Here is a 25,969-nt window from a genome sequence, read left to right as displayed (position 1 = left end):
CACCGTTTTAAGGAAGTTAGGCTACATAGCCCAAGCTGGCCTCAAATTTAAGATTCCTGCTTTGGTTTCCTTTGGCTAGAATTACCGACTCAAGCTACCATCATGGATTTAATGAAATTTAAATGGCCCTCAGTGACTACTTGAGAAAAGACAGGAAGACAGAAGACGGTGGCAGGGTGGGGCTACAGAGTAGGCAGCAGTCTGAGGGAGCCCAATGGTAGGCAGAGATGGAGGGAGGGGTTGGCACAGGGATTCTAGAAGCCACCAACATGATGGGACTATAAGGACAGGATCTCTCTGCAGAGTGGACCACAGGCATTTGGAAGCTGCTTTTGGTACAAAGCAACTACTTCACACTGCAGTGGCTAAAAGCAGGGTGAAGCCTTCATATCCTGTCTCAGTCCTAACTGTATGAGTGTCAGGCACCAATCCCATCTCACACGTTTCAAAACTGGAGGCAATAAGAGTGGCTGTCCTAAACTGCAATCACCCAGGATTCCTGAACAGCAAACTCTCCCAGTAGAACCACCCCCTAGAGGGGCAATTATCTACCATGTGCGACTGGCTGTACCTGGAGCACTCCTCCTGAGGGCCAGTTTATTCCCACCTGGAGAATTAAAACAGGCTGGATCACATCTTCCTCCCTTGTGCAGACCTCCTCCTCTCCTGTCTGCCCTTTAAGCCTAAACTCTGTCAGTTCCCTAGAGGTGGACTTGTGGTTACAGAGCCTGGGCTTTTGTCACAAAACTGGTTATGAATGGCTAGGGGTGGGGTGGGGGCAGAGAGAACAATTAAGAGGTTCCTGACAAAAGTCACTACCTTAGAAGAAAAAACCCAGAAGCAAAAGGCTTAGACTGGTCCTATGCCAGCTGCTACACCCACCACTGACCCACACACAGCAGTCTCCATGGTTCTGGTTTGTTGGGCCAGGGAGCTGCATCTGTGAATGTGGACGGGCGCTACTTGAGGAACTTGCTTTATAATGCCAGGTGTGGAAAATCAAAACTGGGCTGCCCCTAATCCCAGTACTTGGGAGGCTTAGGCAAGCAGATCTTCATGAATTGGAGGCCAGCCTGGTCTACACAGTGAGACCTTGTCTCAAAAACAAAGCCCAGGCTGTACAGAGCATGGAACAGTGGGTCTGGGAACTGCAGGGTACACAGGCTGGACATGCATGTTCCTGATTCTGCTAGAACAAGCTCAGCCACCCCAAGCTCCCAGAACAAAACTATTCCCAAAGAAGAGAAGGAAGCTTTGCCTGGGAATGTGCCATCCTATCCCCAAGGCATCTGGAAATTAGCCTGTTACTATTTAAATTCTTAAAAGGCCCAAAGTCTGAGGATGCAAAGGGAGCCTGGGATTAATGAGCACTGGTTACCCTCCCAGTGCTGTCGAGTACAATGCCAGTACTGTCCACAGCCTATGGGCCCCCTTTCACAAGGAGGAACCAGAGCTGCTGCATGGCCAGCGTGTACCCGCTGTGCAGACAGCCACCACAGCACAGACTGATTCTCTGTACACTTTAGCCCACACTCTCATTGCACTGACTCCAGGATAAATTTTACTATGGGCTTTTAGGTGAGGCAGGCACAGAGGTGAAACGGACTATTCTCAAACGGAGCAGCTGCCCAGAGGTCAGGGAATCTGACAACAAAATACACCTGCCCACAGGTGGTGGTGGTGGTGGCAACACATGCTTTTAATCCCAGCACTCAGGAGGCAGAGGCGGGTGGATCTCTGTGAGTTTGACTTCAGCCTGGTCTACAAAGTGAATTCCAGAACAGCCAGAGTGATATAGAGCAACCCTATCTCAAAAAAAAAAAAAAAAAAAAAAAAAAAAAAAAAAAAAAAAAAAAAAAAAAAAAAAAAAAAATTCAACCAACCAACCAACCAACCAACCAAAAGGCTTGCTGCAGACAGGGCCCAGGCTAGAGTCCTGAGGTTTTGAATGTACACCTAAGGTAAGCCCCAGTTCTCCCAATCTAGAACTAGTATGTGGGGTGCAACATGGGCTTGGCTGAAGGCCCTGGAATGAAGGTCAGGTCTGTGGATGGCTTGAAACTTGACCACTGTTCCTTTTCTCTAGCCAGTGGAGCAGGAGACAGCCTTGGCATGACCATATATCCAGGAAACACTGATTCTGTGACCCCAAGAAGATAACTGCATATCAGAGATCAAATCCTGTGCCTCTCTGAACAGAAGAACCGAAGCCCAGACAGTGGTGAGGGGATGCTTCCACCCTGAGGAACCAGTCTCAAGACGAGTAGCCCATGCACTCTGGTGTTCAGGAAGGCAGGCAGGCAGACAGGCAGGGACCCAGGAAACCCCTGAGCTCGTCTGAGGACCTCTAACCTGGTTAAAAACCCTGTTAGTTCAGGAAGCAGACCATGGAGAGCATGGGCTTACCCAGGGTCTCTTGGTAAAGGACTCCTGAAAGAACTGGGTGGAGAGAACACATTGCATGCTATCCCGGCCCTCGAGGGCAGGACTCAGTCCAGGATGGCAGGGGCCAAGCTCTTACCCAAAGCATGGCTGGGGACAGTAGAGTGTGATGTCTGAATGCACACACTGTCTAGGAAGGTGCCGGTGGCCAGGTAACCCTCTCTAGGGTTTTCTAATCCTACCTCTCAATCTGTCACAGCTAACCTTTCTGCAACATTCTTAGAAAGCTAGAAGCTGAGCTGGGCTGTGAGCAGGCTCTGTAAAAAAGATGCATACCTTGGGGCTGGAGACGGTTTAGCAGTTAAGAAAACTGCAACTCTTCTTAGGGATCCAGGTTTGACTCCTAGCACCCACATGATGGCTCATAGCTGCCTGTAAAACCAGTTTCAGGGGACCTGACACCCTTTTCTGACTTCCACAGACAACAGGCATGCAAGTGTACAGATTCAACACGTAGGCAAAACACTGATTTAAAAAAAAAAAGAGTAATCCCAGACTACTTAAATTAGTCAAGCCCTGAGAGCTCCCAAGGCCTTGTTTCATCCTCATGGTTCCTTTAGAAGGGGAACTCTTGCCCACTGGGGTTGTCAGAGACACAGGTTTGTGAGTCTCACTGCTGTGGCAAGTGGTGGGGCCATTTCCGGTCTGGGTGATTTACCATCACCCCTTGACCACCCTGAGCTGGTTTTCAAGGCAGATGTGCTCCTCAGACTGTGGGAAGGTGAAACGCTGCCCCACTGAACGGGAGGGTCCTTTGCAGGCCACAGGAGGGAGGGACGGTGTAGGGGCTGGGTACAGGGAACAAGTTCACTGAATCTGCAGCTCAGGCTGGATCCTGCAGGTACGTGAAGATGGCAGAGGCTGTGCTGCTGCAGCAGGGAGGCTACTAGGCCATTCTGTCCCTTTGGGCCGGAAATGGCTTTTCACTGACAAAGCTCAGCTGAAAACCAGCAAAACCACGAAAGAAAAACTTGCTGGGTTTGTGTGTGGAATGAGGAATTTGAGACAGGATCCCATTATGTAGCTCTAGGGTGACCTCAAACATGTAATCCTCCTGCCTCTGCCACTCAAGTGTCAGGATTATAGGAATATACCACCACACCTGGTTCCATTTAAAATAAATGAAAAAAAAAATGTAAATGAAGTCATGGCAATGCAAGAGTTAAGCGGAGCAGCAAGCCCTCCGGCTACAACATGGTGCTCTGTTGTACTCAGCAAAGTCACAGCGTCTCCCACACCACAGGGCTGGGGTCGGGTCATTTCCAGAGAAGTCTTTTGTGGTAACATTTTGGAGAATGGCTGTGCTGTGTTATTTTAACCTCAGGCCACGGCTGCTTTGCTTCAGACCTGGCTGACTTGGAGCAATGGTCACGGTGGCCTTGGACTAGGACTATTACCTGGTCAGAGCTCTGCCACTGTGAAAAACTCCACACATTTAAGCAGGCGCAGACATTTATCTGGAGGCTGATTCCCCAGCAACTCATAAGGTCCAATTCAGATAACCAGTGGCCCAAAGAAACAAACCCACACAGCTGTCCTACCTGATAAGACCTAAACTACCAGGGCACCGTGACACTGCCGCACCGTCTCCCACTTAGAAGGCCTCTGCAGTCTCCCTGCCGTCTCGCCTGCTGTGGCTACACTGTGACATGCCTAATAAACTCCGCTTCTACCCTCTCTGGTGAGTGGACTCGTGGCTATGTATCACTGGCCTAGCATGCTGTCCTGGCACAGCATGTAGTAGTGGGTGTTAACAGATCTTTCCCTTCTGTAAGCAATGGGAGCCAGGATGCTGGAGGCGCAGCTCAGTAGAGTGCCTGCCTGACACGCACAGAGCCTGAGCGTGACTGCTAGCAATGCATGAACTGGGCGTGCTGGTGCAAGTCTGGAGCATGGGGGTTGGAAGCAGGAGGATCAGGAGTTCATGGTCACCTTTTGCAACATAGGGAGTCTAAGGCCAGCTCAGGCTGGATATCTGTTTCAGAAACAACGAAATAAAAAGCAAATTAACAAACAAAAACAAGTGGCACCAACCTAGGCCCAATGATACAGGCCTGTAACCCAGCTTCTTTGGAGGTTAAGGTGGGATGATTAGTCATGAAAAGCCAACTTGGACTTTAAAGTGAGTTCAACGCCAAAATGGCAACTTAATAAATCCCTACCTCAAAATAAGAATGAACAGGCTAGACAAGTAGCTTAGTGGTAGAGTTTGTACCTAGCATGTGTGACGCCCTGGGTTCAGTTCACAATACTGAAAAGGGGTGAGTGGACACCAAGTCAGACAAAAGAAGCTTCCAGATATTCTTTAGATCCACAGCATAATTTCATTAGCTTAATTTTTAAGAAGACTTTAAGCCAGGCGGTGGTGGCACACACCTTTCATCCCAGCACTCGGGAGGCAGAGGCAGTGAATCTCTGTGAGTTCAAGGCCAGCCTTGTCTATAAGAGCTAGTTCCAGGACAGCTAGGACTGTTGCACAGAGAAACCCTGTCTCGAGGAAACCAACAAAAACAACAAAAAGACTGCAGGTCTGATGTGACTCTTTCAAGGTCTACATTCAAAGTGTTATGTATCCCATGAAATTGATCAAGGGATTTGATTATAAACCATCATTAAGAAGGGTAAGGACAGATTCAACGCAATGCCCAGCAAAATCCCAGCAAAATCCTTCAAAGACCTCGAAAGAATGGTACTCAACTTCATATGGAAAAGCAAAAAACTCAGGATAGCCAAAATAATCCTGTGCAATAAAAGAACTTCTGGAGGCATCACAACCCCTGACTTCAAACTCTACTACAGAGCTACAGTACTGAAAGCAGCCTGGTATCGGCATAAGAACAGACAGGAGGACAAGTGGAACTGAATAGAAGACCCGAACATCAATCCACACATCTTCAAACACCTGATCTTTGATAAAGAAGCAAAACATATCAAATGGAAAAAAAAGTATATTTAACAAGTGGTGTTGCTGGCATAACTGGATATCAACATGTGGAAGAATGAAAATAGACCCATATCTATCACCATACACAAAACTCAAGTCCAAATGGATCAAAGACCTCAACATAAAGCCAGCCACACTTAACCTCATAGAAGAGAAAGTGGGAAGTACACTTAAACGCATTGGCACAGGGAACCACTTCCTAAATATAACTCCAGCAGTACAGACACTGAGAGAAACAAGTAATAATGGGACCTCCTGAAACTGAAAACCTTCTGTAAAGCAAAGGACATGGTCAACAAGACAAAACGACAGCCTACAGAATGGGAAAAGATCTTCACCAAATCCCACATTGGACAGAGGTCTGATCTCCAAAATATACAAAGAACTCAAGAAATTGGACACCGAAAGATCACATAATCCAATAAAAAAAATGGAGTACAGACCTAAACAGAGAACTCTCAACAGAGGAATCTACAATGGTTGAAAGACACTTAAGGAAATGTTCAACATCCTTAGTCATCAGAGAAATGCAAATCAAAACAACTCTGAGATTCCATCTTACACCTGTAAGAATGGCCAAGATCAAAAACACTGATGACAACTTATGCTGGAGAGGTTGTGGGGGAAAGGGAACGCTCCTGCATTGCTGGTGGGAAGGCAAACTGGTACAACCCCTTTGGATGTCAGTGTGGCGATTTCTCAGAAAATTAGGAAACAACCTTCCTCAAGACCCAGTGATACCACTTTTGGGTATATATCCAAAGGATGCTCAATCGTGCCACAAGGTCATGTGCTCAGCTATGTTCATAGCAGCTTTGTTTGTCATATCCAGAACCTGGAAACAACCTAAATGCCCCTCAACTGAAGAATGGATAAGGAAAATGTGGTACATTTACATAATGGAGTACTACACAGCAGAGAAAAAATAATGACATCTTGAATTTTGCAGGAAAATGGATGGAGCTAGAAAACATTATTTTGAGTGAGGTAACCCAGACTCAGAAAGACAATTATCACACATACTCACTCATAGGTGGTTTTTAAACATAAAGCAAAGAAAACCAGTCTACAAACCACAATCCCAGAGAACTTAGACAGCAATGCGGACACTAAGAGAGATTTACATAGATCTAATCTACATGGGAAGCAGAAAGTAGAAAAAGACAAGATCTCCTGAGTAAATTGGGAACATGGGGACCTTGGGGGAAGGTTGAAACGGGGAGGGGAGAGGTAAGGAGGGGAGCAGAGAAAAATGTAGAGCTCAATAAATACCAATAAAAAAGAAGGGTAAGGAACCAAAATAAAACAAACAAATTTAAAAAAAAAAAACCCAAAAGGGCATGGTGGCACACACCTTTAATCCCAGCACTTGGAAGGCAGGGAGGAGGATCTCTGAGTTTGAGGTCAGCCTGGTCTACAGATTGAGTTCCAGGACAGCCAGGGCTACACAGAGAAACCCTGTCCTGAAAAATCAAAACAGTCAGAAATGGTGGTTCACACCTATAATCCAAGCACTAGAAGCTGAGGCAGGAGGATTACCATGAGTTAGAAACCAGCTTTCACCACCAAGAGAAAAAAATACGGAAATATAAACTCAAGGCTAGCTTCTATACTGCTTCCCCTAGAGGAGGTGGCATCAGATTCCCCCACTAAACAGTCCATGGTATTAGAATGCTCTCTCATCTCAAGAGCAGGCTTCTTCCCAGGACTGGATCTTAATTCTTTTGGATCTATACTCATCAGTGTGATTACTGGATCATATGAGGTTCTATTTTTAGCTTTTCTTCTTTTATTTATTTTTTTAAACAGCTATTCATATTGGCTGCATCATCTACTGTTCTGAGGTAAAGGGGCACTGATTTCTACCTTCTTTTGTGTGTCTGTTAGTAATGGCCAGTCTAGTGGGAGGAATGTGGCTCTCACTGTGGCCTGAACTTCCATTCTTATGATCTATGATTACAGATATCAACTCCCACATGCCCAGGAGTCCACTGTGTGTCTTCCTTGGTACAATCAGCCTTCAAATATGTTAAATCAGTTTTTTAAAAATTATTTTCTATGTATGGGTGTTTTACCTGCATGTATGTCTGTGTACCAGTGTGTGCCTGGTGCCCACAGTGGCCAGACAGAACAGGGCATTAGATCCTCATGCACCTGGAGTTATAGATGGATTGCAAGCCACCATGTGGTGCTGGGTTTTGAACCTGGGTCTTTGGAAGAGCAGCCAGTGTTCCTTCCACTGAGTCATGTCTTCTGCCCCTTAAATCAGGTTCTTACTTTGCTGAATTGCAGGAGTCTCTGATGTATTCTGGATGGACAGACATATGGTTTGTGAGTGTTTTCCTCACACTTCACAGGATGCCTTCTTTGGGTTTTGTTTTTTGAGACAAGAGTCTCTCTATATCTCTGGCTGGCCTGGAACTCACTGCGTAGACCAGCTTTGCCTTGAGCAAACAGATCCACCTGCCTCTGCCTCCCAAGTGCTAAGATTGAAAGTATGTGCCACCACCCCCAGCCACAAAGCTGCCTTTTCCTATTGAGATTTCTTTGCTGTGCAGTGGCAGTATTTGTCTGGTCCAGGCCTGCTTGTTTACATGGCTTCCTGTGCTGTGCCTGTGTTTTCGGGTTAGCCCAAGACAAGTATCCAGAGGCTGCTTCCTGTCTTTTTTTTTCTAGGAGATCTGCATTGTCAGGCTCACAGATAAACAACCAAACACAGTGAAGCCACAGTCCCCGTTCACAGAAACGGTACTTGCTGAAATAAATTCACAGTCTGCCAATGGATGGATAAACAGCATACTCATACAGTGCAGGATTATCCATCCTTAACAAAGGAAATGATTCTTTTTGTTTGTTGTTTTTTGTGTAATAGTCTTGGTTAGCTGTCCTGGAACTCACAGAGATCTGCCTGCCTCTGCCTCCCGTGTGCTGGGACTAGAGGTGTGCGCCACCACTGCCTGGCAGCAAAGGAAATTCTTATTGCTGTTTGTAAGGACGGACCTAGAGGATGTCACACTAAGTGAAATAATTCACTGTCACCAGGGACCCTGCTGGAGGTAGACCTCTGACAGGCCGGTCTTGACAGAACAGCCATCAAAGGGACCAGCGCTCCATAGCTACAGCATTTACGATACCTTATTGGCTTCAGAATGTAATGATTGAGCCAGAATCTCTACAGCAGAAGATGTGGGCAGTGCAGGGTGGGAAGCAGAAAGGCATAGTAAGAGACCCAAGCCCAATCATAGGCAGTGAGTAGCTGGTCCTAAGACTCCTCTTAGGCCTTGGATGGTGGTAGGAGACACTCGTCCAAGGAGAGCCTCATAATTATGCCAAATGCCTCTGAGGAAATGGCTTCATTGTGCCCCTCTCTGGCACTGGCTCTTCCTGCGTGACACCCTAGGCAGGTCCTCCCTCCAATGATCCCTGACCAACCCTGAGGATCAGAATCAGGTACTTTCACATCTTCTCATGTTTATGAGAAGACCCTATCATGCAATCTACAGTAAACACGGTAGCAGGCGTAAAGCAGGACAATAAAGCCACAATGGTGAAGGCACTGTTTGCTTGTTTTGTTTTGTTTTTTTTCTATACAGGGTCTTGTGGCTGGCCTTGAACTCACAGAGATCTGCCTGCCTCTGGGGTGTTAGCATTGAAATGCAGAGGTTCGACACCAGGTGATCTGAGAGCAGCCTTAAGTGGGAAGTACTTAATTCAAGAGGCAGACTGAAAATGACCTACAGTCTTTGCTTCCACAGGATCAGGGCCTCAGAGCTCTAAGGGAAGGGAGGCTAGAAGGTCCAGCAGGTAGAGTGTGAGATGGCAAAACAGCCTATCGGAGCTTTCCCTCTCCGAGTCCAAACTGCACAGGAAAGTTTCCTACTTACCGGCATAGTCTTGTCTCCAAAGAAATAAATGGTCTTGTAACCATCATGTTCTAGGTGTCTCAGGCAATACCGCTTGTCCCACCCATCAGGAAAGACGTCAAAGCTGATTTGGCCCCCTGCAGGATGGGAAGGGGACACAACAAGAAGGTGAGGCTAAGGAGGGCTGGGAATGGGGCTCAACAGTTAGAGGGCTTGCCTAGCAGGCCTGGGTTGAGTACAACCCCAGTACAGCCTAGGTGAGAGGAGGGAGGGTAACACCTTTTGGAAGATAATGCAGCTTGCTTATCTATCTATCTATCTATCTATCTATCTATCTATCTATCTATCTATCTATCTATCTTCTATCTATCTATCTATCTATCTATCTATCTATCTATCTATCTATCTATCTATCTATATTTTGATATACTTGTTCACCACTTAATGCTACTTACGGACAGGTTCTTTGCTGTTTTTCCCAGAATTATTTCATCTGGGTCTAAGCGATCATCTCTCTTAGTGCTTCTTCAGGGAAGGGACTTGCAAGTTTAAATAAGGCAGGCTTAAGTAAAAACCTAGTAAGGGCTTCCCTTATGCATTTTAATATACCCTGAGTCAGGCATGCAAGTGCATACATGTCACCCCCACATTCAGGAACCTGAGACAGGAGGCTTATGGTGAGTTCAAGGTCAGTCTGGGCTTCATGTGAATTCCAGGCAAGTCTGGATTACAGAGGAAAAACCTAGCTAAGCCAAACTACCATCAGTGGAAAATCTAAAAGCAGGCTGTATGAGCTCATCCTGGAGGCAGTAGGCTCATTATATGAAAGATAACTTATAGGTAGGTACTGTCCGCTCACCCATCTACCCACGTGTATGGGTGTTTTACCTGCATGTATGTCTGGGTACAACATGGATGCCTGATGCCTGGGGAAACCCTGGAACTGGAGTTACAGATGACTGTGAACTGTCATACTGATGCTGCAAATTGAACACATGTCTTCTGGAAGAGCAGTCACTACTCTTAGCTGCTGAGCTAGTTCTCCAGCCGCTATGTGGGTACTTTTCAAGCAGAAAAAAACCAACCCACCAAAGGGGGGAAAACCAAACTGCAAAACACTTTCAAAGTTATTAGAAAGGCATTCACTTAACAGTTCAGGAATTATTAAAAAATCTTCCTGATTGTGTCTGACACGTGCTTCCTTTGCAAGGCCATGTGCTGAAGCTGGCAAAGCTAGAGGGCTTTAAGTCCAGACTGACAGTGTGGCCAGAAGTGGACACGTTTGAAGCATTTAACAGGCAAAGATACACTAGACAGACAGCTCAGTGGGTAAAGGTGACTGCTGTCAAGACCTGAATTCAGGCCCCTGGGGTCCACGTGGTAGGAGAGAACCAACCCTTCACAGCTGCCCTGGGACCTGCACACATGTGTTGTGGCCTGTGTGCCCCACCCCCAACAAACTGAAACTATAGTAATAAAACATAACAGGTATCTGCTACCAAGTGATGACAGAAGTCAGGTTAAGTCTCTGTACCAGAGAAACCACTGGCTCGATGACACAGGCTTTGTGAGCCTGAAGAACTCTGTTGCTTTCTGAGCCTGATTCTTGCTCTGTAAAAGCCACCCACTAATTTCTTTGGTTCCTTAATAGTGACACACTACAGGATTTCAAGACATCTTAGTCTCCTTCATCTGAGAGGCTCACTGTCCAACTCTCCTGGGGCTCAGCAAGACTTCTCTTCCACACAGAGGTGTGAAACTTTTACTGTTCACACAGCAAGATACAGCTCTTCTGTGTAAGAGAGAAGAGCAGGCAGAAAAAGTCCTGCTGGGTGCAGAGGTAGAACCAGACCCAACAGCATGCAACCACTTCCTGGCTTGGGGGTATCCTGCTGTGGCTGCTTGTCTACAGTCTACAGTCTGCCTGTGTAACTGTGGTAGAAGAGTAGAAAGTAAAAAATCTACACCAGGATTAGCATGTTGCTTGCTGGGCGGTGGTGGCCTCACACCTTTAATCCCAGCACTGGGGAGGCTAAAGCAGGTGGAGCTCTGTGAGTCTGAGGCCAGTCTGATCTACAGAGTGAGTTCAGGACAGCCAGGGCTATATAGAGAAACCCTGTCTGTAGCTCCAGTTCCAGGGAATCCACATCCTCTTCTGGCCTCCTTGGACAGTGAACGTACACATGGTACTCACACATACATGCAGGCAAAACATTCAAACATAAATAAAATCTTGAGAGAGAGTAATAAGTAAAAGTTTGCAGTTTGCAGAGGAAGACTGGAAGCTCTTCCTAACCCCGCATCACCTTGTGAACAGGGCACAATCAAAATAAAGCCCACCTAATACAAAAAGAGGGAGGGGGCTATAAAAGATCATCATACACTGCTGCTTTTGGGGTTCCTCAGATCACCAGCCACTGCCATTCTTGGGGGGTGCTTTGCATTTTCTTAGTAGCCTGTCTATTTCTACTACATTGACTTCGAAAGCATGACTTTCCCTCCATCTCTCCTCCTGGCGGCTACTGGGATTTTCACCTATCCTACACTATTTTTCTCTAATAAAATTACCCTCATGGTTCCTTTTGAGTCTGTTTATAAGTTCTTTTTTTCTTGAGACTAAGAGCCCTACAAGGGAACCTCGGTTTTCCCCAGTAGCAACCCCCCCCCCCCCAGCACAGCACTAGGCAGTGCGGCAGCCCACCACACGCTCTAGCACACAGGGACCAGAGCCTGGGGATGCTCCGTACCTATGGAGAAAGTGAGGCCTTTCCCTGCAAATTCCTTCCTCAGGTCCTCTACGAATTTCTGTCGTATATTTTCTTTCTGAGAGATACAAAAAAACACCAATTGTCCATCATGTCACAGTGCAGAAGCATTTTAAATACTGCCCACAGGCTACATGATTAGGCTTTTCTTCTCAGACCTAGCCGTTGTCGAAGTGTGTCTGAGAACTTACTTTATCAAGTTCGTAGAACTCAATTCGTTCTTCTTGGCTGCAGCTCCTCCCAATAGGGGACACGTTCAACATGCCATTTCGGAATTCAATGAAAGTTCCCCTGGGCAGGAACAGCATCAAAATACAAAATACCTTATTTACTCAGGCAACATTACATTCTAGAAGCAGGAGTATGTGAACCAGGTTTCTCATGGGCTGTACACCTTGGAAGCTTTGAGTCACATAGTATGACAGACTCAAAATGTGGCTAACTCAGATTGAGATGGAGACTTAGCATGGAAAAGGAATGGAATCATCTTCGCAGATTTTTATGTGTGTGTGCGCATGTGAATGTGTGTGAAAGCACTAGAAGCCAGAGGTCTCCAGTGGTGTCTTCACTGACTGCTCTCTACCTTATCATCTTTTACTGAGTCCGGAGCTCCCCAATTCAGCCTACAGTGTCTGCTCAGCGAGCCCCAGGGACTGGAAGCATGCTCTACCAGGGGGCTAGGGAGCAAACTCGGGTGCTCAGGCTTGAGCAGAAAGTTTTTTACTGGCTGACCTACTTTCCCAGCCTTATTTCTTTTTTGAGCAAAGCAAATGGAGATGTAGTAAGGAAACAAAATCAAGAACTCCCAAGAGGGGGAAGGACCCCAAGGGAGGAATAGTCCACACCCCACTTTTTTGATTCAGGGTCTTATGTAGCCCACGCTGTCCTTAAACACTCCATTTTGCAGATACATGGGATTACAGGCTTGAGGCACCATGACTCACTAGTCATATTTCACACTGACTATTTAATAATGTCATGTTTGGATATACAGGGTTAAGCAGGGTATGCTATTAAAACAATTACCCTGTGGCTCACTGTTTCTACTGCAACTGATCAGGACGTCTCCTGTGCTAAAGGCTGGGAAAGGACCCCAGCGTAAGGGTACTTGCTCCTTCAGCAGTCTCACATCTGTTTCTGAGGCATCTGTGTTGTTAGTGAGCTCTCGAGGAGAGTGATGTCATTAAGGGAGGACCCAGACAGGTTCTGAGACTATGGTTCACAGAGGAAACTATTTATTCACAGGCAGACTGCTTATTCAGGCTTGATGTGACCACAGAAAATGAAAGATGCCAACGGTTTCAGTTATTCCAGGGAAGATAGCTAGAAACTCTTTTAAATCATGTTTTTAGTTTTAGACTCAGAATACGTATTTAAATTTTTGTTTTTAGAGACAGTGTTTCTTTGTGTAACAGTGCCCTGGATGTCCTGGAACTTGCTTTGTAGACCATGCTGGCCTAGAACTCACAGAAATGCCTGGCTCTGCCTCCAGAATGCTGGGTTTAAAGGCTAGCATTTTTACAAATTTATTTTGTGAGGGGCAGGTCAGCAGGGATGTGTGGGAGTCAGGTCTTTTCTGTCTGCCATGGGTGTCGTGCTCCATCACTTTGCTTCAGTCCCGAGATAGTCTCTTCACGAGCCTGGCCAGACAGTGGGTCAGCAAGTCCCAGTGGTCTTGTCTGTCCTCCACAGTGCTCAGATTATAAGTGCACACTGACCACGGCTGACTTCTGAGGTCCGGGGATTTGAACATGGCTCTTCATGTCTGCACGGCACGCACTCTTCCTCAGTGAGTCTAGAACCCTCTAACCCCATAATGTGATTTTCTTTAAGCTAAGCAGGCCAAACACATTTGGTTTTGTCTATCTACCCTGGAGGCCTTCTTAGAATTACAGATTGTAGGCTTCTGATGCCTTTTAAAATTATGAGCACTTATGTGTGTGTGTGTTGTATGCATGTGTACATAATGTATGTGTGCACACTAGTGTTTGACATGGTTTCCACCATTGCTCTCCAGCTTATCTTCTAAGACAGTCTTTCCTTGGAGCCAGACCTCATTGCCTGACCAGACTCCCAGGAGACTTTGTCTCCACCCCTCATGGCTAGAGTTTTAGACGACATGACAATACTCAGTTTTTATGTGGGTACTGGGGATCTGAACATTGGCCCTCATGCTGCTGTGACAGGTACTTTAGCTATAGCAAACTCCCAAGACCCTTTTGTTCTTTTTTAAGGATTTATTATGTATACAGTGTTCTGCCTGCATGTATGCTTGCACACCAGAAGAGGGCACCAGATCTCATTACAGATGGTTGTGAGCCCCCACGTGGTTGCGGAGAATTGAACTTAGGACCTATGGAAGAGCAGCCAGTGCTCTTTTTTTTTATTTTTAAAATTTATTTAACTTTATTTTATGTTCATTGGTGTGAAGGTGTTAGATCACCTGGAACTGGAGTTATAGACAGTTGTGAGCTGTTATGTGGGTGCTGGGAATTGAACCCGGGTCTTCTGGAAGAGCAGTCAGTGTTTTTAACCCCTGAGCCATCTCTCCAGCTCCCAAGACCCTTTTTTGAGATAAGGTCTTACTCTGTAGCCCAAGTACACAAGAAACTCACTATAGAGCCTAAAACACACAGCAATTCTCCTGTCTCAGCTTCCTACATACTGGCTGATAGCTCTGACTCATCACACCTGTCCCACCCCATTTTGTTCAACAGGGTCTGTGTAGCCCTGGCTGTCCTGAAACTTGCTCTGTAGACTGGGCTGGCCTCCAACTCAGACATCCACCGGCCTCTGCCCTTGAGTGCTGGGATTAAACGAGTGCACCACTATACCTGCCCCCCCACCTTTAATAGTCTAGCTATAACTTCTAAGATGGCCCTAAACTTGTGATCCTCCTGCCTCAGCCCTTCTAGCACTGAGATGCCACCGTATCAGGCTCTGTGCTCTTTACATGCTGTTTCACAGGATTCTCTCATTACAGCCCAGAGCCGGCACAGGTTTCAGAGTCTGGTCTGTACAGCACTCCATCACATGGGTGGGCACCTTTTTTACAACCATCTTCATGTGCTTGGCTATATAAACTATTTCCAAGTAGTTGTACTAAGTGCTGGGTTCTGGTCGTGAGCATGAATCCACCTAAAGAGTCCACAGCTCAGCTGGGCAGTGGTGGCGCATGCCTTTAATCCCAGCACTCCGGAAGCAGAGGCAGGCGGATCTCTGTGAGTTCCAGGTCAGCCTGGTCTACAAGAGCGAGTTCCAGGACAGGCTCCAAAGCTACAGAGAAACCTGTCTTGAAAAACAGAGTCCACTACTCCATATCTTAGAAGAGCCTCCTTTGTTAAGAGTGAACCCACCTTTTCTTAGGGAGTTTAATTTTTGCAATGTAGCTCAGACAGTAGTTGATCAGGTCTTGGATCACTGCCTCCCCCAGATGACCTTGAATACTCTAGGTAAACAAAGCATGAGTTATTTGATATAATAGGAAATAATTTCAAAATGGCTTCATGGCAAGCCCAGATCTTCTGACAACACTGCCAGGAGCCACAGGCTGACTCAGCCGGGACAGTGACCATCCTGCTGTCCTTTCACCTCTCTCATTTCTGGTGGGGACATCGGGCAAAGCACAGACCTCTCAGCCAGAAGCACCTTCTGCTTCATTACTCAAGGATTCGTGCTCATTCTCTTTCACACTTTCTGGATGGGCCAGAGAGCTTCCTGCAATTGCTCTTAGTATTAAGTACAGCTTCTCTTCCACAGCCCCTGGCTGAATGATGTGCTCTAGCTTTGGCTATTGTAATAGAAACACTGGACTCGAGCAGCTTTAAAAGGCCATTATAAAGATGTAGTCACTATCTGGAACAAGCATCAGCTGTGTGGGGCAAAATTCAACCTTAACAAAGAATACAGTGTGAAGATTCACTCCCTCCCACCGAGCTCCAGCATGTGCCCGGAGGCATTCAAACATTATCACATGTAATGTGTTGTTCTATGCCCCCTTTTCTTTATCGTTTTTATAAATTTTGAGACACTGTCTCATGAAGCTGCCCAGGTTGATCTTGAACTCACTTTGTAGCCCAGGCAGCCCCTGAACTTTTGACCTTCCTGCCCCAGCTGTGTTGATTTACATGCCATGTTGGTAGTAATACAGAATGGGCTGTATACTTAAAAACTTACCTGTTTACACAAAAGCTTCCCATCTTTGTATGCTACCAGGCCATTCTCTGGAAACACATAATCGTATTTCTCAACCACTGCAACCAAAACAAGATAAAAACTGAGGATGCATTGAATAGAAAGAAACTTGCCTTTCTCTTTCTTCCTCAATGCCTTCCCGCAAGGGCCCCACTAAGCACCTGCAGGCTGTGCCAACCTTCTTATCAAGAGGTTGAACTTTGACAGCAGCTTAAGTCTAAGGGATCATAGACCCTGCCGCCAGCCTGCCGGTGTGCAAAGTAAAGATGCTGGTCCCTGCTGCCTCCCAACCCTGCCATGAACCAGCAGGAAACAAGGGACAAAGAAGACGGCCACCCTCAGCTCTCAGGCTTTCTAGATCAGGTTTGACAGGCTCAATTAAAAAAAAAATTTAAAAAGCTGTTTTAAAAATTCTTATACTCATTTAGACTTGAAGACTAATATATAACCCACAAAAGGTCTGCCTGCCTCTGCTTCCCAAGTGCTGGAACTAAAGGCATGTGTTAACTTGCCCACCTGTTTTTTTGAGACAGGACCTCATGTAGCCCAGGCTGGCCTTGAACTCATTATATAGTCCAGCATGACCTCAAGCTCACAGCAAGTCTCCTGAGCGCAAAGACTACGGGCATGTCCACTACACCTGCTGATGCTGATGCAAGGTGAGCTCTTTGCTGCCTTCTAGCATAAGTGTCTCGACTCTCGCTTGTTACATCTCTCAAACACCTAGCTCTGGTGCTGTGGTACAAAAACTCTCAGAGTGCGCTCCAAGGACATTCTGGAGGTAGGGATGGTGATCAACCCGTGATGAGATTCTTCTGGGCTACATAGGACCCGTTAAGTTACTGATAGCATTTCTAAAGAGAGTACCTCCAAGAAAGATGAAGTAAACGTGTCCTACAGACTGCAGAACTGACTCTTCCAGTATCAGATATGACACACAGACTTGTACTTTCAGATAGACATGCCGAATTCCCAACCATGGGAACGTGATGCCCAGGACACACGGGACAATGTCTGCAGACAGCCTGGGTTATCAAACTATGTGTGGGTGCCTGTATGCATGCACTCTACTGCCTACTAGTGGTCAGAGATGGTACTAGGCATACTACAATGAACTAAACTGCCCAATATGTCCTTAGTACTAACATAACCCTAGGACAACAGTGTGTTTTGTCTATTTTAAACTCATGTTGGTTAGAAAGAAAGAAAGAGAGAGAGAGAGAAAGGGAGGGAGGGAGGGAGGGAGGGAGGGAGGGAGGGAAAGCAGCACTTGGGAAGAGGAAGGAGGTGAATCTCTGTGAGTTCGAAGCCAGCCTGATCTGCAGAGTTCCAGGACTACACAGAAAAACCCTATCTCAATAAACAAACAAACAAAATTATTTGATATATATTAGTATTTGCCTGCATGGACATATGTGCACCTCATGGGACTGGAATTACAGACAGTTGTGACCTGCCATTGGGCCTGGGAACTGAACCCGAGTCCTCCATAAAAGTAGCAAGTGCTCTTAACTGCTGCTAAGCCATCTCTCCAGCCCCGCCTGACTGCAAACTCGTGACCCCCGTCTCAGCCTCCCAAGAGCTTGGTTCATAGGAGAGCATAACACACTACAACAGAGAGAGAACTATTCGTTCATGGATCTCTCTGCTCACTGCTTCTCAGAGGCCGGCTACCCCGGAAACCCTGGGAAAACAGGGACAAATAAGATACTGTCTGGAAGACAAAGACTTGAGTTTACATCAGAGTGCTCATCAGCAGGGCTGGGCACCAGAATTTTGGTGGGATACTTGCTAAAATATATGTCCAGGTGTTAGAGACCTGCTGTTCCACCATCACCAGGAAAGAAGCCAGGAGACTCTCCAGCTGGGTGTGGTGATTGATGCCTGTCACTCCAGCACTCAGGAGATGGAGACAGGGGGACAAGGTGAGTCTGAGTCCAGTCTGGGCTACAGAGTGAGACCCTATCACAAAGGCTCTCTATCTTCCCAGTCCTGTGCTGGAGACCCTGGTGACTCTCATGATGAGGGAACCCTGGAACACACTCCATCAGGGCTACAGGGACAAGGTACTGAGACCAGAGGTATATATAAATTTGAGTGGACAGCACAGCCAGGAGGTGGGGCCTGGTCTGACGTGAGAGAGCAGTGAGGACATGAAATACTAGAGGGAGAAAAGGTTCCACAAGGGAGACCTTCAAGGTGAGTCTAACTGGAAACCTGAGTCAGGGGTTCTATTAAAGATCACAGAACTTACTGACTTTTATAGGGTTAATGCAAAGGCCAAATAAAGGTAGAGAAAATGTTTTCCCAGAGAAGGCGGAAAGTGTGCTGTATGAGTGATGGTGGTTTGGGACTGCAGGGGACACTGGGCAGCAGGTCTCAGTATCATCAGAAGTTCATCTTGCTAGAGTGGAACTAGTACTTACCATCACTTCCCAGTTGCTCTTGCACTTTCTCAAAATCTGACCCACCTACCACTCCAATTCTGGTCTTCTGCCTCAATTTCTGTAGAAAGCCATCCATTTCTTTTGTAATTTTCTATGTCAGGAAGGAAAACAGGACGATTCTGAGTGATAATAACCAGATGAACTGCAAACTAATTTAGCTCTGATTTCTACACAAGCCCATGCTGTTACTAGGTCTGTAGAAACACTTAATATTTAGTTATATCTATTCCCACTTGTTTATTCACATATATATGGCTGGCAATAACTTGCTTTTCCCATTTTATGTTGTGGTGACCTTTTAGTAAGACATAGATCTAGCTTATTCCTTTTTGTCTGTTTTGTTCAAATGTATCTGTGTATTGCATGCATATAGTGCCTGAGGAGGGCAGACGGCTGTGAGCCACTACATGGATGCCGGCCTTTGGAAGAGTCGTCAGTACTCTTAATCACGGCACCCTCCCTTCAGTCCCATCTTCTGTTGTTTAAAGGTGTTGTATATCACATGCATATGATTTAATACGTCAGAAGTGGGTATAGTGTCACAAGTCTGTGATACCAACACTTGGGAAATGGAGGCAGGAGGATCAGGACTTCGAGGTCAGCTTTGGCTACACAGCTGGATTTCCTAAGACTGTCTTTTAACAGAAACAAAAACAAACTACAAAGAGGTGAGGTAGCATGATGACCATGGTCTAGAAAGTTACTAAGCAAGAGGAAATGCAAAATTTTTATGATGAAATGTCAGCTGCTTTTTAACCTAAGTGACAGGGATATGGGTTCTCTGCTCACTGTTTCTGTCAATGATCTCTGTGTGAGTTTTCAGGATGCCAGAACTGGAAACTGATGGAGGCCTATGTCCTTTTTTCTTGTTTTGAAAGCTTTTTCTCATGTCCTACTGTTTAGGGATGGAATGACGTGGAAGAAAACTCGCAGGAAGACAAACTTCTACACAAACAGGGAAATGTGCAGACATTGGAGTGTATGCTAACTAGACTGAACCCATGCAGGTCACATCATGTCACAAGAACTGCAATAAGAGATGACTTGTTCTTCCTCTTCCGGACCACACTGCGATCAGTGATGGCTAAGAACACACAAGGATGGAAGCAGGAAAGGCCGATGATAAACAGATCTGCCGCTAAAATATTTTAATCACAGTACCCAGCATACAGGAAAATTCTCTTTCAAATTAGTTTTGTTTTATTGCTACAAAATTGCTTATGATCATTGCAAGCATATTGTTCCAAATGCCTGAAAGGGAATACATTCTGGATCACCTGGCTTCTCTGCTATTTTATACTTCATGCTTATCTAGCCCCATTTACCTGGGAAACAGAAGCACTTTCTCAATATCTAATACCTGGAGTGGCTCCACCCTAGCACAGTGAAAGGAAATGACAAACTGGACAGCTAACAGTGCCCGAGACCCAGGGACTTTCACCATCACAGCTGCTGCGAGAAGCTGAGGCGGTCGGGCTTCACTGGTTTCAGTTTCCTTACGTTTGGATGGTAGTAGCTAGTGGGGCGGTGGTGCGCACCTTTAATCCCAATGCTTGGAGGCAGAGGCAGGTGGACCTCTGAGTCAAGGCCAGCCTGGTCTACAGAGTGAGTTCCAGGACAGGCATGGCTACACAGAGAAACCCTATCTCGGGGGATGGGGTGGTAGTAATAATTGTCCCGCCCAGGAGGAAAGGTGGTGGAAGACTGCAAGTTTAACATCGTACATAGGCTTAGGAATGGAGATTCCTGACCACTATGGCTCCTGGACCAGACTGAACAATGGTTTGTCTCTATAATTTTATTTTTATTATGCATGTATATGCATGTACATGTGCTATGTACAAGCATATACAAGGGGAGGTTAGAGGACAACTTGTGGGTGTTAGTTCTCTCCTTCCACCATGTGGGTTCCAGGAACTGAACTCAGTCAGGTCCCAAGGCTTAGGGGTAAATGACTCTACCCACTGAGCCATCTCAGTGGCCTCTGTAATAAATTTATTAGAACATAGCTACTCAAGTTTACATATGGTCTGTGGCTGCTTCTGCACTAAAGTTGAGTAGTTGCTACAGGCCATATGTTTTACAGAGACAAAAGTACTTAATATATAGCCCTTTACAAAATACGAATTCTACTTCCCGTTCTAGACTACTATTGGCTTTTGTTGTTTTGAGACAAGTTCCCCAGGTTTGCCTCAAACTCATTATTTAGCCCAGGCTGGCTCTGAACCATCAAATTCTCCTGCAGAGATTAAAACCCTATGCCACCTGTCCACCTTCCTATTGACTTAATTCATAAATGTGAATTGAGCAATGAAGCTGAGTTAGAAAGGGCTCTGGAGAACGTGTGGTTCAATGTCATCCCTGGATAGATCAAACTGTGGCTCAGAAAGGTAGAATGAGGTAGAAAGGGGTTGGATGGCGGTTTATCTAAAATTAAGGATTAAAAAACTATGAAAACCTATTACTTTGTAAAGCATACGTGTATGTACAATATTGTTTCCAGAAGATAAGAGTTATTAAACAAAAATCCCAGTGCCAGGTGGAGGTTTTGACCAGAGAGACCTGAGACCCCAAAACAATACGGGCTTTTGCTATTGCTCTTGTTTGCCTACCGTAACTAGATGTTAAGACCCATATTGCTGAGGGCACAGCACACTTTGGTTGCAAGACACAGCGAAATGAGGCTGGAACTGACACAGATGGCTTTGGCAGTGCTGGAAGGTGCTATGCAAACCGCCGCGGGGAGAAAAGTCATGAATGGTATTTCCCAGTCACGCTACAGCACTGACATGCTAAGCAATGCATGCTCACCTGTGCAATGGTGGCATGATTGTTACACAGGTGACTGGGTGTGAGACCTGATCCACAGGAGGGAATTAATGCCTGTGACAGTAAACTTAGTCAAAAGCCTATGACGTAGGAGCTCACAGGCCCTATGGGAGGACCTGCTACAGTTGTTTTGCTAAATGGACATCTTGTTAAACTGCCGTCTAAACATCTATGTTTACACCCATAGATTAACGCTGCTCTCAACCTTGGGAAGCAAAGTTTCTTTCTGTAGTGGGCATTAAAGCAGACTTAGATCTGGTCAAAGTGGTAAGAGCAAGTGCCCTAAACGGGACATCTTATCAATCCTGCCAAGGCTCAGGGATCTGAAAGAGTGTAAGACCCAGAGGATAACGCCTCTTGAGAAACGCTGTCTCCTGGACGTTTTATGGCCATTGTCCTCAAGAATTCCTAGCTTCTGCGGTTACCTGCACATGATCAAGTCAGCTAACTTTCCAGCACAGATGGTGGCTGCAGGGTATCTTGCCTGAGCCTACGTAGATAACTACAAAGGTGCGTGCATGTGTGTGTGGCACTAAGAGAACTTCGTGGGCTATTAAAATTAAAAAAAAAAAAAAACATGGAAATGGAAAAGAGATTTGGGGCAGATGTCCTCAACAGGGAACACAGAGAAGTTGGGGGTGAATTTGACCGAGATACACTGTACATATGTAATTGCCAATATATCTAAGGTTACACACACTTAACAAGGGCTTCTGGAACACACCCTATGAAATCTGAAAGAGGTGGAGTAGACGTGGCAACATTTAAGCTATCTGTGCCCAGCCTCAAGTCTGAATTACTTCTGCTCAATCACCAAGTTGTGCAAAGGAGGTTGATCACAACAACCGAATCTGTGAGCGGGAAGGAAGTTCCACCGGACCTTGTATGCTCTCTAGCAGACAGCCTGGGTCCCCATCATTGCAGGGGCTGCTAGAAGCGGATCACCTCTGAGGCTTGATCTGGGCTCGGCACTGTCATGAATTTCTGTTATTCTTACCAACACCCTATGCAACAGGCAAAACACCCGTTTAAAGTGGCTTCAGGGGCTCCGAGAAAGTGATTTGCTCAAGGTCAGACAGCTGAAAGCCTGCCTTTGATACACTAGACAACACAGCCAAAGGTCGAGGGCCTAAGCTGGTCACCAGTCCCCAGGCCCCCAAAGGAATTCAGACCCGAACTTTCCGTCTCTGAACGTTTCCTGCTGTAAGTTTTTTTGGCCCCCTCTTCCTCCGCACCCCGCTAAGGACCCGCGTCTCCGGGTCCCCAGGCGGTCGTCACCGCAGTCTGGGCGCTGCACGGGCTCCGCTCCACGGCCGCGAGCCTCCCGGGCGCCGCCTACCTGCCGCGGGGCAGTCAGGGTCCCATCCACGTCGAAGAGGCAGAGAGCAGCCATGGCTCCAGTCAGAAGACTCGTAGGCACCCGGAACTGCACCCGGAACTTCCGGGTCCACGCCGAGGCCCGTAGCCCAAGGCACGACGGGAAGAGGAGAATTCCCTAAGTGACTCATAGAACACTCACAGCTGATACGGGATTTGAACTACAATCCCCAAGATGTAACACAGACTTTTTTTTTTGTTTGTTTGTTTGTTAGCGCATGCGTCTTTTTAACCACACGCGCACGCGCTCTTCAAGTTTCCGGGACAAGTCCGTATATTTCTCCTAGCGGGAGACGGGATCATGGTAGGCCGGGCAGATGGTGGGCGGCGAAAGAGGGTACGCGTTCAGGGGACCCTGGTCGGGCCTCGGACTGGCAGCAAGGATGCCAGGGCCGCCGATCCGGGAGCTCCGCCGGTGGAAGGCCGGTCTCCTCTGGGCCCTTGGGTCACGTGGGCGGTCGGAGTCGCTGTAACTCCCTGAGCGCGCAGCAAGTTCAGGGCCTAAGAACCGTGTCTCCCTCAGCATAGTTGAGGCTGTGAAGAAGGATGCACAGCTAGTGTTTGCGAGAGCCGGGATCAGAGCCTTCCTCTGACTCTAAAGCCCAGAAGTTGCTCTCTATGCTACTCACTCCAGAGAACCATTGTGCAGCGCGTTGGGGGTCCCGCGTGTTTACTTCTCTGCTTTCCCGACCAGGCTAATAGAAAGCAGTTCTCCTGACGTATAAGGAGTCGGAGAACTGCAGAGGTACTGTGACAAGTACCCCACAGTTTTGGTGCTTGGGTTTCCCACTATGACACCGATTAGTTTACTCCTTGAGGAGTAAACTCACAGATTTGTGGACCCAAGTTCCTGTTTCCTGTTGGCTCTCAGAAGGTCTCTGTTGAATGTCTGGAACTAAAACCTTTCTAGTGTTTGGACCTGCCTAGGGGAAAGGACTGGCCTGAGAACCAGACAGGACCCCATTCATTCTGTTGAGTTGTCTGAGTTGTCTGTCTGTCTGTCTGTCTGTCTGTCTGTCTGTCTTTCTTGATGGGGGGGGCTTAGTTTTTTAACTTAAAAAAATCTGCTGGGCAGTGGTGGTGCACTTTAATCTTAGCACTTGGGAGGCAGAGGCAGGTGGATCTCTGAGTTCAAGGCCAACCTGGTCTATAAGAGCTAGTTCCAGGATAGGCTCCAAAGCTACAGAGAAACCCGGTCTCAAAAAACCAAAATAATAATAATAATAATAACAACAACAACAACAATAATAATCCTGTGTGTGTTCAGTTCTTGTGCAAATGCTTGTGCCATGGCCTGTGGGGGGGGGGGGGGCAAGGATATCTTTGCAAGAGTAATTTTTCTCCCGCTACCATGTTGACTTCAGGGACTAAATTCAAGTCACCTGGCTTGGTGGCAAGCACTTATACTTGATGGGATATCTCACTGGTTGGGATTAGGGTTTGTTTGTTTACTTGTGAAAAAAAAAGAGTATGGTACTTATCCAGGGTAGAATTCCACAGAAAATAAAACGTTTAGCTTTATCATTCCTTTGGCAGCCCTGGAGCCTTTCTAGGGGCTTTGCTTCGTTCGTTTGTTGTGTGCTCATCATGGTTGAATTCTGAAAGAAACCTCTCTTTTCCAGGCTGCCCTCCTTCGAGCTGTGCCAAGGTTTCAGGGGCCAGCTGTGTGGGGGAGGCCTCTTCATCGACTGTGGTGCTGTACTGGGCAGGGAGATTCCAGAAGGTGGCTGGGGAGCACGTCCCCCACCTCACAGGAGAAGCCACCAGGCACAGCGACTGAAAAGTTCCACACAATCTACCGATTCAATGCCATCAAAGTACTCGGGCATGTGTCTCAGATGAAGCTGTTACAGACAGCCGTGACTGTGATAGCCGTGCCCCCAGGCTTCTACTTCTACTCACAGGGCCTCATGACCCTCAATTCACTCTGCCTGGCGAATGGGATTGCCTGCTTTGCCCTGGCCATGCTGTACTGGATGAGCTATTTCTTCAGGAGGTTGGTGGGCATCCTGTATGTGAATGAGTCAGGTACCATGCTTCGAGTGGCCCACCTGACCTTCTGGGGACGGCGACAGGACACATACTATGCCGTGTCAGACATGATACCCCTGACAGAATCCAAGGACCATGCCCAGGATATGTTCGTACGCATCCAGCAATACAGTGGCAAGGAGACCTTCTACCTTACCCTGCGCTATGGCCGAATCCTGGACAAAGAACGTTTCTCACAAGTGTTTGGAACCCTGACCAGACTCAAGTAAAGAACAGCAACTAGGCCTCCCATATCCCTGGTTACACTGGATTTTAGAGGGGAAGACCAAGAACATTGACAAGGCAGAAGCTAAAACCCAGGGGCTGGGACTGAAGCTCCACTGGTAAACTGCTCGTCTAGCATGCAGGCAGTAAAACCCTGGGTTCAATCCCTGGAGCTGCATACAACCAGGCATGGCTGTGTGTGCCTGTGCTCAGCACTGGAGATGGGGGCAGGTGGAGAAGAAGTTCAAGGTTGTCCTGGGGCAAAAAAGAAGATGCTAACCACCTTTAGGAAAAAGCCCTTGGTGGAACATTGTATAGAATAGGGCATTCTAAATGCTATGCCAAGATCACTGAGGTAGCCCACTGCTATGAAACCAGAAGGCAGAGGAACATAGACTGTGGAGTCTGGAGACTTGGGTTCTGCTGGACCTCAGCTCCTTGACCTGGGGCAGGGTATTAAGTCCCTGAGCCTTGAATTGCACTCTGTGAGATAGAAGAGCCTTCTTCTCTTGTGGGGATGGATGTGAAAATAGCCAGTAATGGTTGAGACTGGACATGTAGCTGTGTGGTAGAGCTCTTGCCTAGCATGTATTAGGCCCTATGTTCCACCCTCAGCACCACAGAAAAGATACCAGTACATGCTGCATGCTGTGCCAGGGCAGCAGCCCAGAGTTTACAGCACCGAAGGAGGCTTCCAGGCGCCCTGCGCCATTTGTACCCACCAGCTCAGCGGCTAGTGCCGAAGCCTAAAGTGGGCTTGTTTTTCTCTCATCAGGAAGTCACTATGACGTGGGGCGTTGCCTTATTGGTTGATGAATAAAGCTTCTTCAGCCTACAGTAGGGCAGAATAAA

General features: G+C 46.9%; 2 protein-coding genes across 2 annotated transcripts in view; one reads left to right on the top strand and one right to left on the bottom strand.

Moving 5' to 3' along the window:
- Pmm2 (phosphomannomutase 2) overlaps positions 1-23,025 on the bottom strand; it is a 25,211-nt gene extending 2,186 nt beyond the window's left edge. The window contains exons 1-7 of the mRNA XM_038325144.1: positions 22,824-23,025; positions 18,635-18,746; positions 16,191-16,267; positions 15,371-15,462; positions 12,206-12,305; positions 11,997-12,072; positions 9,271-9,386 (exon numbers count right to left, since the gene is read on the bottom strand). Of these exons, the coding sequence (XP_038181072.1) occupies positions 9,271-9,386; positions 11,997-12,072; positions 12,206-12,305; positions 15,371-15,462; positions 16,191-16,267; positions 18,635-18,746; positions 22,824-22,877 (627 nt within the window). The 5' untranslated portion in view covers positions 22,878-23,025. The remainder of the gene's footprint in view (positions 1-9,270; positions 9,387-11,996; positions 12,073-12,205; positions 12,306-15,370; positions 15,463-16,190; positions 16,268-18,634; positions 18,747-22,823) is intronic.
- Positions 22,942-25,969, top strand: Tmem186 (transmembrane protein 186). The gene is made up of 2 exons (XM_038325145.2): positions 22,942-23,165; positions 24,484-25,969. Exons 1-2 carry the CDS (start codon positions 23,163-23,165, stop codon positions 25,120-25,122), a joined length of 642 nt encoding a protein of 213 aa, XP_038181073.1. The 5' UTR covers positions 22,942-23,162; the 3' UTR covers positions 25,123-25,969.

The sequence above is a fragment of the Arvicola amphibius genome, chromosome 4, assembly GCF_903992535.2.
Source record: "Arvicola amphibius chromosome 4, mArvAmp1.2, whole genome shotgun sequence".
Taxonomy (NCBI): Eukaryota; Metazoa; Chordata; class Mammalia; order Rodentia; family Cricetidae; genus Arvicola; species Arvicola amphibius.
Note: the sequence above shows the minus strand (reverse complement) of the source record. Positions and strands in the feature narration are given on the sequence as shown.